Source organism: Limulus polyphemus, unplaced genomic scaffold, assembly GCF_000517525.1.
Source record: "Limulus polyphemus unplaced genomic scaffold, Limulus_polyphemus-2.1.2 Scaffold10114, whole genome shotgun sequence".
Classification (NCBI taxonomy): Eukaryota; Metazoa; Arthropoda; class Merostomata; order Xiphosura; family Limulidae; genus Limulus; species Limulus polyphemus.
The window spans coordinates 1-18415 of NW_013675724.1; the positions used below are offsets into that span (position 1 = coordinate 1).

The 18415-nt window shown below is 34.2% G+C and overlaps 1 protein-coding gene across 1 annotated transcript; it reads left to right on the plus strand.

Annotated features, from left to right (window-relative positions):
* Positions 1–3036: 3036 nt before the first annotated feature.
* Positions 3037–18085, plus strand: LOC111083566 (the record flags this gene model as incomplete). Its single annotated transcript, XM_022380171.1, has 4 exons — positions 3037–3120; positions 9031–9156; positions 14024–14140; positions 17902–18085. Coding segments are annotated over exons 2-4 (334 nt in total), but the record flags the coding sequence as incomplete, so codon positions are not given.
* Positions 18086–18415: the final 330 nt, after the last annotated feature.

The following is an 18415-nucleotide window of genomic DNA, read 5'->3' on the forward strand; positions in this document are numbered from 1 at the left end:
ACTTTTCACTATATCTCAACAGATATAGCTGGGTTAGATTGGAATCAAACTTATCCTACCATGGTGGAAGAGCAGTATATAACTTTTCACTATATCTCAACAGATATAGCTGGGTTAGATTGGAATCAAACTTATCCTACCATGGTGGAAGAGCAGTATATAACTTTTCACTATATCTCAACAGATATAGCTGGGTTAGATGGGGATCAAACTTATCCTACCATGGTGGAAGTGCAATATTCAACTTTTCACTATATCTCAATAGACATAGCTGGGTTAGATGGGGATCATACTTATCCTACCGTGATGGAAGAGCAATATTTAACTTTTCACTATATCTCAATAGACATAGCTGAGTTAGATGGGGATCAAACTTATCCTACCATGGTGGAAGTGCAATATTCAACTTTTCATTATATCTCAATAGCCATAGCTGGTTTACATGGGGATCAAACTTATCCTACCATGTTGGAAGTGCAATATTCAACTTTTCACTATATCTCAATAGACATAGCTGGGCTAGATGGGGATCATACTTATCCTACCGTGATGGAAGAGCAATATTTAACTTTTCACTATATCTCAATAGACATAGCTGGTTTAGATGGGGCCATGGTAGGATAAGTTTGATTCTATTGAGATATAGTGAAAAGTTAAATATTGCACTTCCATTTGATTCCCATCTAACCCAGCTATGTACCAAACTTATCCTACCATGGTGGAAGTGCAATATTTAACTTTTCACTATATCTCAATAGACATAGCTGGGTTAGATGGGAATCAAACTTATCCTACCATGGTGGAAGTGCAATATTTAACTTTTCACTATATCTCAATAGACATAGCTGGGTTAGATGGGGATCATACTTATCCTACCGTGGTGGAAGAGCAATATTTAACTTTTCACTATATCTCAATAGACATAGCTGGTTTAGATGGGGATCAAACTTATCCTACCATGGTGGAAGTGCAATATTCAACTTTTCACTATATCTCAATAGACATAGCTGGGCTAGATGGGGATCAAACTTATCCTACCATGGTGGAAGTGCAATATTCAACTTTTCACTATATCTGAATAGACATAGCTAGGTCACAGTCAAGATAAGATAGTAAATCTATTCAGATGCATATATGTATATTTATACACATATGTTTTTTCTATGTTTTATGTATTAATATATATGTGTGTGTATGCAGTTAGTGATGTTGAGTTTCAACCAATTCTCAATCACTACCATAGAACCAATAGATCTAGTTCATTTGGACAACACAGGAGGAGCCCTGCAGGACCCACATCCTATCACATCATCAGTAGCCAGGCACATGGGGCTTCACCTAACCTACGAAGGTCAGCTTAGAAAGAGAAGGAAAGCTATTTCTATCATTGTCTATGGTGCTTATTCTTCAGGTACACTACTGTGTTGTTATAAATGTTACACATGGCTTTTTTTTTTACAGTTAAATTAGTTAGTCTGTTGATAGAGAAATTTAAGGTAAAATTCTGCATAATGGTGTTGATTTTGTTGTTTTTTCTCACAGATAAACTGTTTGCTAATCATATATTATATATAGGATGATTTTTTTATTCTGTTAATGCATATGCGACTGAATTTTGTTGCGTATGTTGTTTTCTTTGGTTTAATCTATATTTTCTACTGCTGTTCAGGATATTGTACTCTACGTAAACAGAATCATGCTACTATTGCTTATTCTTCAGTTAAACTTGCGGTTCTGTATTTTCTGCTGTAATAAATCCTGTGGTTACATAGGTAATTTTATCTATATTTGTTTTAATGTATTATTAAATTATGTGGGTCTTTGGTTCTTTTTTGTGTACTTTGTTTTGTAATACATCTTGTGTATATGATGTGTTGCTTTTGGTGTAAATACTTTTTTATTTAGGTAAATTATATATTACTATTTCAAATGTTGTTTGATATTTTTGGTGCATTATATGCCTTTTTGCCCTTGGTACTTTCTACTTTAAGTACAGTATTAGGTAAATTATGTAACGCTGTTGTCCTTGATATTTTCTCCTTTAGGTGTGGAATATAATGTTGCTGTTGTCCTTGGTACTTTCTCCTTTAGGTACAATGTATAATGCTGTTGTCCTTGGTACTTTCTCCTTTAGATATGGTATATGATGCTGTTGCCCTTGGTGCTTTATCCTTGGAGTAAATTATATAATGCTGTTATCTTTGGTATGTTTTCCTTTAGGCATAGTATATATGGTGCTGTTGTCTTTGATTGTCCTTATTATTGCTTTTGATGTCTTTTTTTTTTTTGTTAAGCAGATTATATGGTGTGTTGTCATTGGTGCGTTGTTATTTAATACATTTTATGGTGTGTTCTCCTTGGTACTTTATTATTTAGTAACTTGTGTGCTGTGGTGTTCTTGATGCTTTATTATTTAGTAAATTGTATAGTATATTGTTCTTGGTGCTTTATTATTTAGTAAATTCTATGGTGTGCTGTGTTTGGTGCTTTATATTTTTGCAAACTATATGGTGTATTGTCATTGGTGCTTTATTCTTTAGTAAATTGTATGGTGTGTTGTTCTTGGTGCTTTATTCTTTAATAAATTGTGTGTTGTATTGTCATTGGTGTCTTATATTTTTGTAAATTGTATGTTGCATTGCCCTTGGTGCTTTGTTTTCTGTGAATTGTGGGATTCTGGTGTGTATCATGTGATTGTGTTATAGTATTTACAGTGTTTTTATTACTATATATTTTTAGTATGCTTTTCTTTTAGATACATGTAATTTGGTGTTATTAGTATGATTTTCTTTGGTACTTTCAAGGTAATCTCTCTTAATCTGTTTGGGAAATCAGTGATGATATTGTGCATTTGTATAGTTTGTTTCTATAAACCAAAACTCAGAACCAGAAGTAGTTTATAAATATTACTTTGTTTTATCATGCTTTTTTATAGGTAAAACCCTAAATCATTTTAATATCTTATCTATATTTTTTTAGGATCATATCTGCTCGCTAATGAGCTCAGTTCCTATTTTGGTGTTCCTTGTCTGTCAGTAGGAAAGGTTATAGAGAGCAGAATGAAAAATAATAAAAACAGCTTGGAAGTTTCTACAGCAGCAGAATACTCTAATTTAAAAGGTATTAACATTAAATGGACTCAACCAATTCGATATAACAGTAGTAGTTTCCTGCCAGTGTTAAGTATTTTTTCTATATTTTATTGATATTTTCAACTTAAGTCTTGTGAATATCTTTAGTCTGTGTCACATGTTCTCTACTGACACATTATACTTTGTTAACATTATATATTATTGTTTCTCTTTGCATATTATACTTGTAATGTATACTCACCTCTCTACACAACAACACTGCCCTGAAGAGTTTTACGTACCATAAGCCTTGAACAAAACTCCCATTCCTACACATTTTAATGTATACTGTAACAGCCTATGATGTAATCATTATTAGATTATAGCCCTCTGCCAATAGGAGGACAACAAGCACATTATTCATGCACTGTAATGCTCATGAGCACTCTCACTGGAACAAATTATTATTCTCTCCTCAACACTGCTTTATTCAGACATGTTTTTTCTTAAGAATTAACGTTTGTTACCTTTTTTAGTATAGTTCTGCTTTCATTAATTTTCTGATTTTGAAAAATGATATATCAATTTTAAACATTTCAGTTTGAATTTTGATTTGTGTTATTTTCAGTTTGGTTTCTTCATTTGATATCCCATTGTTTGTGATAAGGTTTCTTTAACAGTACTATTAGGTCATCAAGAAATTAATGTCTAATTTTGGAACACTTTCATTAACCACCTCCAAAAAACATGCATCAAGTATAAAAGTTAAATGAACCGCCTAAACATCACATTAGTGTAGCCTATATAATGTGTAAAGTTTAGTATACTCTAATCCTTTATAGTGATAGCACATGACAAGATAAGCATTTGGCATGTAATGCTGTTTGAATACAAGAAGGGAAACAACGCCTCTGTAACCACAAGGAATATCAAAGAAATTTATAGAAATGTTTTGAACGTTCATAAGTGTCAACAATGGTTCAGTAAATTTCGTTCAGGTGACTTTAGCCTTGAAAACTGTGATGGCAGGGGTGGGCATGATGGGATTGTTATTGATGCTCTGAAGACGCTTGTTGAGTCTAACCCAAGGCAACACACTCCTAAAATGGCTCTGAAATTGCATGTCTCTCATGAAACAATATGCAAACATCTAAGGAATATGGGAAAACTCCTTAAAGAAGGTATTTGGGTGGCTCACGAACTCTCCGATGATCATAGTTTTCAATGTGTGAATGTTGTTTCATCTCTTCTGGTGTGTAATGTGCGTGAACCATTTTTGGACAGAATTGTCACCAGTGATGAAAAATGGATTCTCTATGCATATATTAAACACCAAAAACAATGGCTCGGTTTTAGTCAAAAACCACTTCAGACCCCCAATATCTGGACTCCATCCGCAGAAAGTGATGCTTTGCATTTGGTGGTACATCAAAGGAGTAATTCATTTTGAACTCCTCAATCCACAGCGAACTGTCAATGCAGAGATCTATAGTCAGCAAGTGAAACGTGTAAATCAAGCTCTTCATCAGAAATGCCCTTCACTCGTCAATCAAAAAGGTGTTCTACTTCTCCACAACAATGCACATCCACATGTGGCACGTTTGATGCAACAGAACATTATGGAGTTGGGTTGGGAAGTTCTCCCTCACCCACCATATTCTCCAGATATGGCACCGTCAGATTACCATCTTTTTTGTTCGCTGCAACACTGTCTTAATGGAAAAACATATGCAAATGTGGAAGGTGTTAAAGAGGACATCGACATGTCCTTTGCTTCAAAGCCAAGTGATTTTTTTAATCAGGGCATTAACAATTTGATTGTAAGATGGAAAAGCATTATCAATAAGAATGGAGACTATTTTATTTAATAAATGTTTTGTTTTGATATATAAGTTGTTCGGGTTTTTTCATCTAAAACAAAAGCGACATTAATTTCTTGACGACCTAATATTTCTGGTTATTTTAACCAAACATACAGGTTTCATTAAGTGCTTTTCAGTGTCATCACTAGGCCAGTGACCTAAGCCCATTACCATCAACATATCAGGCCAATAATTATTTCTAAAAAGAAAAGAAAATCAGATGGTTTTTGTGGATTATTTGACACTTCTCAGTAATAGTCAGCCACTACTTTAACGGCAACTTGAGTCACTTTGACAGAAAGTTATTTATTACCATTGTGCACCAGGTGGTTGGATTCATTGTGATACTGAATTCATGAATTAAGACGTCCTACTTCTGTAATTTCAGTTTAGTCAGCTCCATCTTTAGATGAATTTGATTAGGTTATTCATGCCTACTTTTGCTTCTGATTTTCTCTTTCTAACAAGGATCAGATAATCCTACCCCTGTCCTACTGCTGCTTGGATTAAACAGGTAACAGTTATTTATATTTAGTTTTTCTTTCCCCAGTTATTTTTTGCTGTATCTTGGGCTACCTTGTTGCACCTCAATCACTTGGATCTCTTATTTCAGTTTCATTCTTGCCTGTTTTTCATTTTTTTCTTTCCAACTACTAGTCTCCATCTTTTACTTACTTGATTTCTTCATTATCTGTACACATTTCATCTTCTTTTTAATACTTTACATCATGACCCTAGCAGATTTACTGGGAAACATTGTGTGCGTACCTGTTTTCCATCTTGGTCTCATTTTTTGTTTTTTTTTCATTCATTATTACCCAGTTAACTTATTTTCTTTGTTTTTGGGATTTACTTTGTCAAAATGCCTTACTGACTTTTGCCTCCATCACACTTTTCTCGGGTATCTTTTTGTAATGAAATTTTTGGAGGTATCATCGGCAGTTTTCTCTGCTCACTTTGGTTTCTTCCCCACCAGTTACTTGTTCTTTATAGCTTTATGATGTTGTTTCTTTTTCTAGTCCTCTACCTATCTAATATCTCCTCCTCTGTAATGGCTGGCTTTTGTGCATCTTGAAGGTGTCTTATTTTTAGAGCCGTCCCTCAGCTCTGGTCCAGCAGGAACTCAGCTCTTCCACTATTTACATCTGTGGATTCTCTTTGTTCTAGACTGCAGGTGTTTTCTCAAAGATTTTCCCTGTTTTTCTACTCTCCATCTCACCCAATTGAAATACAATGGATCAATTCCTCAACTCCAATCCGTTTTTTTATTGTTCCTATGAAGACAGGTGATTGGCATCCTGTCATAGACTTTGGTTTGTACTTGGTTCAAGATAAACAATTTTTTCTCTCTCTCTCTCTGTGGTTAGTACTCTTCTGAGATCTGTAGGACTTGGACCAAGGTCTCAAATACTTTCTCCATATCCTGATTTGACTACCTGCCTTTTGCTACCTTTGATTTGTCCATAAGGTTGAAAATTAGATTCACAGCCTTTCCCTTCAAGTTGGCTACAGCTCTTTTTTGTTTTTCATAAGGTCTGTAAGGCTTTTGCTGAGGCCTACTGTTTCATTACTCTGTGGATGTTTGGTCTCTATGTGCCACTCAGTTTTGACTTCCACTGTTGCAACCTCCCTTCTCTATCAGGAGCCATATCATTTGAGGTGGCTGGTTCAGCTCTCCAATTTAGTCTTGACCTCCCTGTAGCTCATTCACTTATGTGGTCTTTCTCAATACTTTTATGGGGCAGACTCATCCTACTTCTTTGCATCTTTGAGATATGAACCTTCTGATACCAATTTCCTGCACAAAAAGATTGTTTGTTTTGGGGACTCTCTCTCTTCTTTGGACATGCCTATACACATACCCTTTAGTGGATTCTGACCAATCAATGCAAGAATATCCAGAAATACACTTTCTTCTTTTTCACCTCTTAATGTTGAGTTGCTAACTCGATTCCACATGGTTATGGATGTCCTTTTTTCTTCACATCATCCAGAATTTACAATGCTCAGTAATGACTCTGAGGGATTATAATGCTCACATATTCAGATTACCATATCTGTGGTGAGTGAATACAACTGGTACATTGTATTACTTTGTACTTTATCACAACTAAATGTTCAAACAAAATCTGTCAACCAATGTTTCTGTTCAGGTTGGGTGCAGTACTGAATACCTAATCCATTTCCAGAGTTGGGTCTCTAGAGGAGATGTTTCTTTATATCTACATCCTTATGATGTTGGCTGCACAGCAGGCTCGACATCATCTTCTACCTTTACTCAAGTTTCGAATGAGGTTAAAGATTGGATATGTAAGCCACTTGCTACTAGTTTTGTATGTCCTTGAATAATGAGCAGGAGCCAGAAGATTGGAAGTTGGCTCATGTTACTCCTACTTTCAAGGAAGGTGACAAAAATTATAGGCCTATTATCCATACATCAATGGTGGGAAAAGTTTTTGAAAGGCTTTACAGATTCATTTAACAAAGTGTAAAAGTTTGTCAGATAGTCAACATGGTTTCACTAGGGGAAAATCTTACCTTATTAATCTTCACAGAGGTTCTCTGAAGATGAATTGTTTATTTTTTATTTTTTTTACATGTCTTACATTCACCTTATTCAGTCTGTATTATGGAAACAATGGAACCCACCAATGGCTGATTCTCTCTTCCAAACTCTGTGTTGAATGGGGATTAACTTAGGGTCTGCTGTTGAGATGCAATGTTTTGTGAGACTGTTTTGGCAGTATATATCAATTTTACCTTCCAGACTGTACTTCAGGAAAACAAAAACAGGCTACTCCAAGTGTAAACCAACCCTCACACCAGGCTATCACCCATTGTCTCTATTTGTGGTAACCCATTTAACAGTCAAACAGTATGAGACCCTATGAAGATGTATTGATTTCTGTTCAGTTTGATCATCTCTCTGTTATTCTCCTCCACTCAAATTTTCCCTTAGAGAGGTCTATATGGAGAGTTTCCCATTTGGTTGGTGTAATCCCACTGACATGAGATTGAGTGGATGCATCTCTTGATGGTAAGTAAGGCTGGAGTGTTACTTGGAAGTGTAGTACAGACAGCATCACTACACTAAGAACCAAGCTATTCCTGGTGGTTAAGATGGTAAGTAAGACTGAAGTGTTGCTTGGATGTGTAGTACAGGCACCATAACTACACTAAGAATTAAGCTATTCCTAATTGTTAGGATGGTAAGTAAGGCTGGAGTATTAGTTGGAAGTGTAGTACAGACAGCATTACTATGCTAAGAACTGAGCTGTTCCTGGTGGTTAGGATGGTAAGTAAGGCTGGAGTATTAGTTGGAAGTGTAGTACAGACAACATTACTACACTAAGAACCAAGCTATTCCTGGCCAGCTAAGATGGTAAGTAAAGCTGGAGTGTAATTTGAAAGTGTAGCACAGACAGCAACATTACACTAAGAACCGAGCTGTTCCTGGTGGTTAGGATGGTAAGTAAGGCTGGAGTATTAGTTGGAAGTGTAGTACAGACAACATTACTACACTAAGAACCAAGCTATTCCTGGCCAGCTGGATGAGTTTTGCATTCTCTTCATGATAAAGTTCTAGAACGTTTTCTCCTGCACCTGATTATTCTAGTAAATATCTCATTTAAGTTTTTCTCCAGTATGGTACAGATGGTATGGTCCAGTATGGTGTGGATAAAGCAGTTAGACAGACTGCTTTATCCACACCACACACTCCTGCTCAGCTGATTGCAGGTTGAAGATTCTTACATTCTGCTCACTTATATGACACTTAAGAACCACAGAGAAGGTTCTTTTGATAATAATGTTTGTTCTATTACCTTTTATTTTTGTCTGGAGCAAAGTGTGTTCTTTGCATAAGAAGAGTGCAGTCTCCCACTGAGGCAGATAGAGTAATTATGGGGAACTTAGAAGGTGGGATATTGTAAGTATTGAGAACTTAGAACATGTGATATAGCAGATTTGAAGAACTTAGATTATATCTTATAGACAGGTTTAGGAGTGCAAAATATCTGATATAGTAAGTTTGGGAAACATAAAATACCTTATAGAAATGTGTTGTTGCTACAGTATTTTACTTTTTTTTGTTACAGAGATGAACATATCTACTATTATCCAGAGCTCAAAAATTACACAAAAGATACTTTCCCAGCAGAAAACCCCTGTGTCACGTTTCTCTCAGAAAGATGGAAAAAAAATCCCAGAAAGGAAAGGCTCAGGTATGAATACTTGACAACAAGTATGTCATGATTAATTACATTTTCCATCTTAAATAAAATTTGTTACGTGTTATTGTCACTTTTTGCTGTCCAAGGTTGTTCATTCAGTCTTGTTTTGTTTCTCTCATTGTTGTTTCTGGTAAAATGTTCTATATTTATCTCTTTTAATACCAGATGACAACATTAGTCATCAATATCAAAACAACAGGAATTAAGATCAGGAAAGTTTTGTTAATCTACTAATGGACAGTTTAGAATGTGTATTTCTTTGTAATAGAACAATTTATTCTGTACTGTTATGGTTGGGCATAACTATATTTTAGTTACATAATTTATTATATAGGTATAAAACTTCCGGAAAGTATTATTATATTTAATTTTCATATTTTCAGCATCATAGAAAATTTATTTCTATCCTTCACACATCATACTATCTCTGACTGGTTAAGTCTTTCTTTTTTTGTTACCCTCTTTTTACAGAGCCCTCTAGTCCCTTACAGCATCCTGCTCAGTGACAAGTATTGTCTGTCTGGGTATATTTAACCAAAATCCACACAGTGTAGGGCTTTTCTGGCCTGATATAGTGCTCACCCATGAGATGGGTTGTTCCTCAAGGCCGATCCAGACCGTATCCACTCACAGACTAGTAAAGCAGGCAGGGGATTTCTACCCAGGCTCCTTGTTTAGTTTGAAACATAATGCTGCCTACTTTTAAAAATAAGGTTTTTGTGGTCACCCGTTACACTGTCTTATGATGATGCAATCCTCTGGACTCTTCACTCAGTTGCAGGGTGGATGTTACTTTCCTTTTCTGTTTCAATGGGCTTGAAGTGAAGATGGTAGGGAACCTCCTCCTTCCAGGGCCTGGAAGTTGAATTTTTTGGTGCTGCCTGGTTTGGACTGGTGTTGATCCACTGCATATGGTCTGACATGCCCTAACCACACTACACATATAGCACTTTCAAAAGCCTGATGCAGGCTTTGGACTGTACTTGTGTTTTCCACCCATCTTTCTGACAATTCCCCTCCTTTCCCTTCTGGGGAGAATGTACCCTGATATGGACGAGATGTGGTCTCCCATAAATGTGCCCCTATACTGTTCCAAGGTATAGGGTGTTGTACTACATTGGTTATCCTTAGGTACTTCTCAAAGGGAGATCATTTAGGTAAAATTTTGCACCAGTCCCTCTACCACTTCAACATGTAATTCTAGCTAGATGTGAGAGGAGGTTATGTTTGTATCATAACTTAATATCTTCCAACACTGAAAATATATTTCTGATAAATATTTCCGCTGACACTTCCCACCCTTCCTCCCCACTTCTGGAGCATCTTACTTACTTGCCTAATCTCGAAGTGTTGATTGAACAATCAATATAGAGGGATATAGTGTAAAATGTTTACATTACTATAATTCATAATAACAAGAGGTTTAAAAAAATTTGTTTCTACAAATAATATACAATAAAACCTCACTTAGAACCACATCATTTTCACACATTATGTAAAGAACGATGTTACTTTTAACTTTCATCACTTATATTCAGAATTCTATTTAATTTATGTAAAGAATAGTAGTATTAGTTTTTACATATACTGACTACCAATACCTGTAGCTATGCTGTTCTTTGTCTATCTAACAGTTATCTGTGATTCATGCAACCTATATCACTATTCTTGCTCCTGCTGTGATTCATATAAGCATGTATCATTATTCATGTTCCTGCACATGATTCATAAAGGGGTGTTGAAAAATAAACCACACTTTTTTTCACGAAGTAATGACGAACTTGGTAGGGTCGTGAATATCATCACTTGTGAGGAAACGTTATTTCAACGTTCTCTTGGGTGTTTGACTCTTCGAATTTCATTATTTGCAAAAACTTTTGAATCATGGTGCTCACAAAAACTCAGGTTTGTGTCGCATGTGCTGCTTTCAGGATGGTTCATAAACTAGTTGCAGACATGCTCCAAGAATTGACACATCGCAATGTCAGATTTGAAAAATCCGATAAATGCCTAAAATATTTCAGAATTGTTGAATTTGAAAGAGTTGTCCATGAAAAAGTGGTGGAATGTGGATAGAGAACTCTCCAAATTTAAATCCCGCTGAAAATGTCAGAGCTATCGTTCAATAATACACAACATAAATGTTGGAAACTTTGCCTAAATTTGACACACAAACTTGAAACCTTGATTCGTGTTCTCACTGATGTGCTTACAGAGACAGTCACAAAAACAGACATGTTTGTTGCATTGCTGAAATCTTTTGCAAATCGATTAAAACTTGTGTTTGAGATCAATGGTGGCCCAATCAAGCAATACTGATACTTGGAGTTACATTTTTGATTGAATTAAATTCTTATTTTACTTTGTTATGCTCTCTGGGAAAAAAAATGTGATTTATTTTGCAACATCCTTATAAACCAATATCATTATTCATGTTCCTGTTGTGATTCATATAAACCTTTATCACTATTCATGTTCCTGCACATGATTCATATAGACCTACATCACTATTCATATTCCTGCACATGATTCATATAAACCTTTATCACTATTCATGTTACTGCACATGGTTCATATAAACCTTTGTCACTGTTCATGTTCCTGTTATGATTTATACAAACCTTTATCACTATTCATATACCTGCACATGATTCATATAAACCTTTATCACTATTCATGTTCCTGCACATGATTCATATAAACCTATATCACTATTCATGTTCCTGCACATGGTTCATGTAAACCTATATCACTATTCATGTTCCTGCTCATGATTCATATAAACCTGTAGTACTACTCATATTCCTGCACATTATTCATATAAACCTATATCACTATCCATGTTCCTGCACATGAATCGTATAAACCTTTATCACTATTCATATTCCTGCACATGATTCATACAAACCTATATCATTATTCATGTTCCTGTTGTGATTCATACAACTAAGATCAATATTTATGTTCATGATCTGGTTCATACAACCAAGATCAATATTTGTGATTCATACAACTAAGATCAATATTTATGTTCATGATCTGGTTCATACAACCAAGATCAATATTTATGTTCATGATCTGGTTCGTACAACTCACATACTTATTTATGTTCCTATTCATGGTGCTGCTGTGACTCATTCAACCTAGATCACTCTTCAAGATGCCCACAGCAGTGTATACCAATGTACTTACAGACTGAGGCAAAATAATTGCAGTAAGATGTGGTAAAGTATATTTCGTACTCTACCTCACCTGTTAACACTTATAGCCTCAATGCCATCAACAACCTACTACTGGGGACCTTGAGATAAATACTGGTGGAATTCTGTGAAATCTGTTGAGGCGTGAGCTAATTCTTGTGCTGTTTAATAGCACAGTTTTCTCATTAGACCAGTAAGACATGTACAGGCCCTTCATAATCATAAGTATGGCCTTGTGTGTAGAGATAATAGACATACAAACAAGTAGTCTCAGATGTCATCTCATGTAAACATCTGCTAATGTTCATAATAGAATTTCCACTGAGTGCATGGAAAGCTAGGGTTGTTAACCTGTTTTGGATTTTAAATATCCCTGAGTGCACTGAAAGGAAGGATGCTAACTCTTTTGGGTTTTAAATGTCCCTGAGTGCACTGAAAGGAAGGGTGCTAACTCTTTTGGGTTTTAAATGTCCCTGAGTGCATGGAAAGCAAGCGTTGTTAACCTATTTTGGATTTTAATGTCCCTGAGTGCACGGAAAACAAAGTTTCTAACTTTTTTGGATTTTAAACATTCCCAAGTGCATGGAAAGCAAGCGTTACTAGCCTTTTAGGATTGTAATGTCCCTGAGTGCATGGAAGGCATGGGTGCTAACTCTTTTGGATTTGAAATGTAATAGATATCTCAGTAGCCACTGTAGCTGTTAATGCTTTTCCTGAACCTCCTAATTTGTCATATTTGTTAGTATTTTAGTAAAATAACTACTGTCTGTAAGGTTTACTATTATTGATGCTGCTATGGCTTTTATAGCTACACAGTGCCTGGGTCTGAATATTCAATCTATCTGTGTTTTTACTCCAGACAATGCTGTAATGTTGAAATCAAATGTGTATGATCGTGCATTCTGAGTTTTTGAATTTTATCGGTGCCATATGGCCCACCATAATAGTGATCTCCTTACCACACAAGTAGTGATGGTAGTGTTTCACAGATACCACGGCTGTAATTTTTGTCCTGCAACATTGACATTTAGGAGCCGTCATACTTGACATACATATGCGATTACGGCCTCTACATCTTCCTGCACCTGTGACAACAACTTTAAAATTCCCCTATCATTGGTATTTTGGGTAACTCAACACCAGAATTTCAAATAAAAACACATTTTAATAACTGAAATACCTGATCACTGTGTTCATTTCAACTAAACTTAAATCAATTGTAGCCAAAGAAGACAACAGTGGAAAAGTCGGCCATAAAACTGATATTACAGTGCAAAGTGTTGAAAGTTGCATTGTTCCTTCTTGATAATTGCAGATTTAACTGTATTCAAAAACCTTAACCTATTGCATAGAAACTGTTTGCAAACACATGAATCAAGAGTGATATGATTTATAGAAATAAGCTACAATTTTGTTGCTAGTACAGATAAACCTTTAGACACTGATGCTGCTGATGTCTTTTATCATAGTTTAAATTTTAAAAGTTTTGCAGGTGCTGAAGATTTTTAAGTTATTTTTGAATGATCTACTTCATATTTTTTTGATAGCTTTAAATTGAATATGTAGATTTGTGTTTATAAAATTAACAGTCATATTTCTCTTCCATGAAACCCATGAAAGCAGCATATGAATGATACTGATCATTTATGCTTTCACAGGTGTCAAGTCCTAAAGAAATAAAACCAATGATATATGCAGATGATCATGATGCTCTTTGCCTTCACCCTGGACTTTCAGTGAGCAGCATTGTCGATATCTTCACTGATCGCATAAGAGTTAGTATTTCATTTTAGACACCAACTGACTCATTTAATATTATAGTGTATAGTTATTCAAAGATTATTTATAGTTCACAGTCACATTACTTATTTGGTATACAGTGAAGATATTTACTGATTATTCAGTCAACATACTTGAACTACATGTAGTCATACATATCTAAATATATAATGTGTTTACTGACCATACCCTAGACATACTTATAGTACATGTAGACACATATATATATCTAAAAATAAAATGTGTTTACTGACCATACTCTAGACGTGCTTGTAGTACATTAAGACATACATTTCTAAATATAAAATGTGTTTACTGACCATACCTTAGACATACCTGAACTACATGTAGTCATACATATCTAAATATATAATGTGTTTACTGACCATACCCTAGACATACTTATAGTACATGTAGACATATATATATATCTAAATATAAAATGTGTTTACTGACCATACCTTAGACATACTTGAACTACATGTAGTCATACATATCTAAATATATATATAATGTGTTTACTGACCATACCCTAGACATACTTATAGTACATGTAGACATATATATATATCTAAATATAAAATGTGTTTACTGACCATACACTAGACATACTTGAACTACATGTAGTCACACATATCTAAATATAAAATGTGTTTACTGACCATACACTAGACATACTTGAACTACATGTAGTCATACATATCTAAATATAAAATGTGTTTACTGACCATACTCTAGACGTGCTTGTAGTACATTAAGACATACATTTCTAAATATAAAATGTGTTTACTGACCATACACTAGACATACTTGAACTACATGTAGTCATACATATCTAAATATATAATGTGTTTACTGACCATACACTAGACATACTTGAACATATCTAATTATAAAATGTGTTTATTGACCATACCCTAGACATACTTGAACTACATGTAGATATACATTTCTAAACAGATAATGTGTTTACTGACCACACCCTTGACATACTTGAACTACATATAGTCATACATATCTAAATATAAAATGTGTTTACTGACCATACCCTAGAAGTGCTTGTAGTACAACTAGACATACATATATAAACAAAGAATGTGTTTACTGACTATACTCTAGACGTGCTTGTAGTACATGAAGAAATACATTTCTAAACAGACAATGTGTTTACTAACCATACCCTTGAGATACTTGAACTACATATAGTCATACATATCTAAATATAAAATATGTTTACTGACCATACCCTAGATGTGCTTCTAGTACATGTAATCATACATATATAAATATAAAATGTGTTTACTGACCATACCCTGGACATACTTGAACTGCATGTAGACACACATATATAAACAGAGAATGTATTTACTGACCATACCATAGACATACTTGAACTACATGTAGACATATATATCTAAACAGAGAATGTGTTTACTTACCGTACCCTAGACGTGCTTGTAGTACATCTAGACATACATATCTAAACAGAGAATGTATTTATTGACCATACCCTAGACATACTTGAACTACATGTAGACATATATATCTAAACAGAGAATGTGTTTACTTACCATACCCTAGACATACTTGAACTACATGTAGACATACATATCTAAACAGAGAACGTATTTACTGACCATACCCTAGACATAATTGAACTACATGTAGACATATATATCTAAACAAAGAATGTGTTTACTTACCATACCCTAGACATACTTGAACTACATGTAGACATACATATCTAAACAGAGAATGTATTTACTGACCATACCCTAGACATAATTGAACTACATGTAGACATATATATCTAAACAGAGAATGTGTTTACTTACCATACCCTAGACGTGCTTTTAGTACATCTAAACGTACATATCTAAACAGAGAATGTATTTATTGACCATACCCTAGACGTGCTTGAACTACATGTAGTCATACATATCTAAATATAAAATGTGTTTACTGACCATACCCTAGACGTGCTTGTAGTACATCTAGACATACATATCTAAACAGAGAATGTGTTTACTGACCATACCCTAAACGTGCTTGTAGTACATCAAGACATGCATATCTAAACACAGATTCACTGACCATACTCTAGAGATGTTTGTATTACATGTAGACATATATATATATCTAAACAGAGGATGTTTTTATTATCACAACAAGTGAGCATCTTTCAGTTGTTGTGTACACACCTGCATATGAAATTTCAAAATTTGAGTTCCAATAAGAACTGTATTTCAATAAGGTTTCACTGAAACATATTTTAGGGTTTATATTTTGTCATGTTGTAAGATTTATTCAATGTATTCACAAAGAATCATGAATAAAAGATGTAGTTCCAAGTAGTCTTGGTCATAATCAATGTGCTTTTGATTTTTTATAGAATGTTTCTGCACGTTCCAAAATACTTGTTTATATTTCCCAAGATTCTCTCAGCTCTTGAAAACATAATTAGCCATGATTTATATCTCCTCTTATTTTCCTTCTTTGTTTAAAGTTTTATCAACCATTTGTTCCCACCATTTTATGATTACACACCATGTGGTCTGTACAATCACTAATGAATCACAGCTTTGAAAATAGTCACAGACAAAAATTAAATATTACTGGATAGAGCAGAATGTAAGAAGTTTATTTCAATGTAGTGTGCATAAAGTGGTGTAATCATTAATTTATTGTTTCATGGGAAAGTGACTAGATGGAGCTCCTGTAGATGTGAACAAAGGAATGTAATGGGAAGTTTAGAAGACTTAGTAACAAATAACAGATGTGGCAATATTTTATAAACTTGTTAGACTGCTCTTCATTCCTGAACATATTTGAAATCTAAAGAATTAATTTTTTTTTTTTGTGACAAGACATTAGGTAAGCTTGTTAGTTAGGTTTAGCAAGTATGGTAAATGATAGCAAGGTATTCCAATCACTCAAATCCTTCTATGTATTAAATATCATTTTTAAGTTTATTCTCTTAAAAAAATTTAAATAATTAAAATAACCTATTATTTATTGAAAATAAATTATGTATATTTATTAGAAATAAATTGATTGTGCCTTTCAATATTATTACCTAGTCTGACAAATATAAATGTGATGCCATATCAGAAGTTTAGATCATAGGCCACTGATACTCCATTGTCAGTTTTTGTCATGTTTCTTACAGTTTATAGTCAGAAGTAGTGGCTAGTGTGATCATCCAATTTAAGTATGAAAAAACTATAGTAATGAATATCATTTAGGGTAAAACTGAATGAACATGTAAAACTGAACTTTCTGGTCAGCAAAAAAAAATAATTAAAGTTTAAGATGCAAGGAAGCATTTTTAATGTTTCTTCTAAAAAGTGTCTCACAACAAAATTTGGGAAATTTCACAACCTAAAAAAGTCAGATTATATGAAGTTTTTAAAGCCCAAACTAGGTATAGTTTTAAGCAGAAGGAATAAGCAGCAGATGACTTACAAAGCAGTCTAGAGGATGTAGTGCATATTTCTTCTTTGTACAGTTTTACCAACAAATGGTGTGTGCAGTAAAAACTTTTTGTTTTGTGAAGGAAATACCATAGTAAGCATTGACATAACTTATTAACTTTTTAATAAAGAAAAGCCAAAGCCACTTTAAAGGCATTGTCAAAGTTAACTTTGTAGTGTACTTGTCTGTTCTACTATAAAAACAATTGATATTAATTCCTCAGTTTTACTTTTTTTACAACTTGGATTGACATTTTCATATATGTATTGCTGTTGCTATTTAGGAAGCAGACTGTCAGCGAGGAGTTGTTTGGGTGTTGGCAGAAGTTGATGATATCTGTACTGACCCATCAGCTCTTTTGTCTTTACTTAAGGCTTTTGGAAATCAAGATCGCATTTTCTTTATCACTCTTCATGATACTACAGAAGCTGAGTCAGAAAGACAATCTCAAAGGATTCAAAATGTTTGTGAGTAGTTTAAGCTGTCAGTTAGCAACTCTGAAAGAATAAAATGTTATTATTTATAGTATCTTCATGTGTCTGGATAAAAACTGTGTACATTAAGCTCCAAACAGTTAAGTAAGTGGATGGATATTCTCTATAGAATAGGGACTGGTGACAGTGATATAGTATGTTTCCTGTAAATATTATGTATAAACAATGACTGGTGACAGTGATGTAGTATGTTTCCTGTAAATATTATGTATATAAAACAATGACTGGTGACAGTGATGTAGTATGTTTCCTGTAAATATTATGTATATAAAATAATGACTGGTGGCAGTGATGTAGCATGTT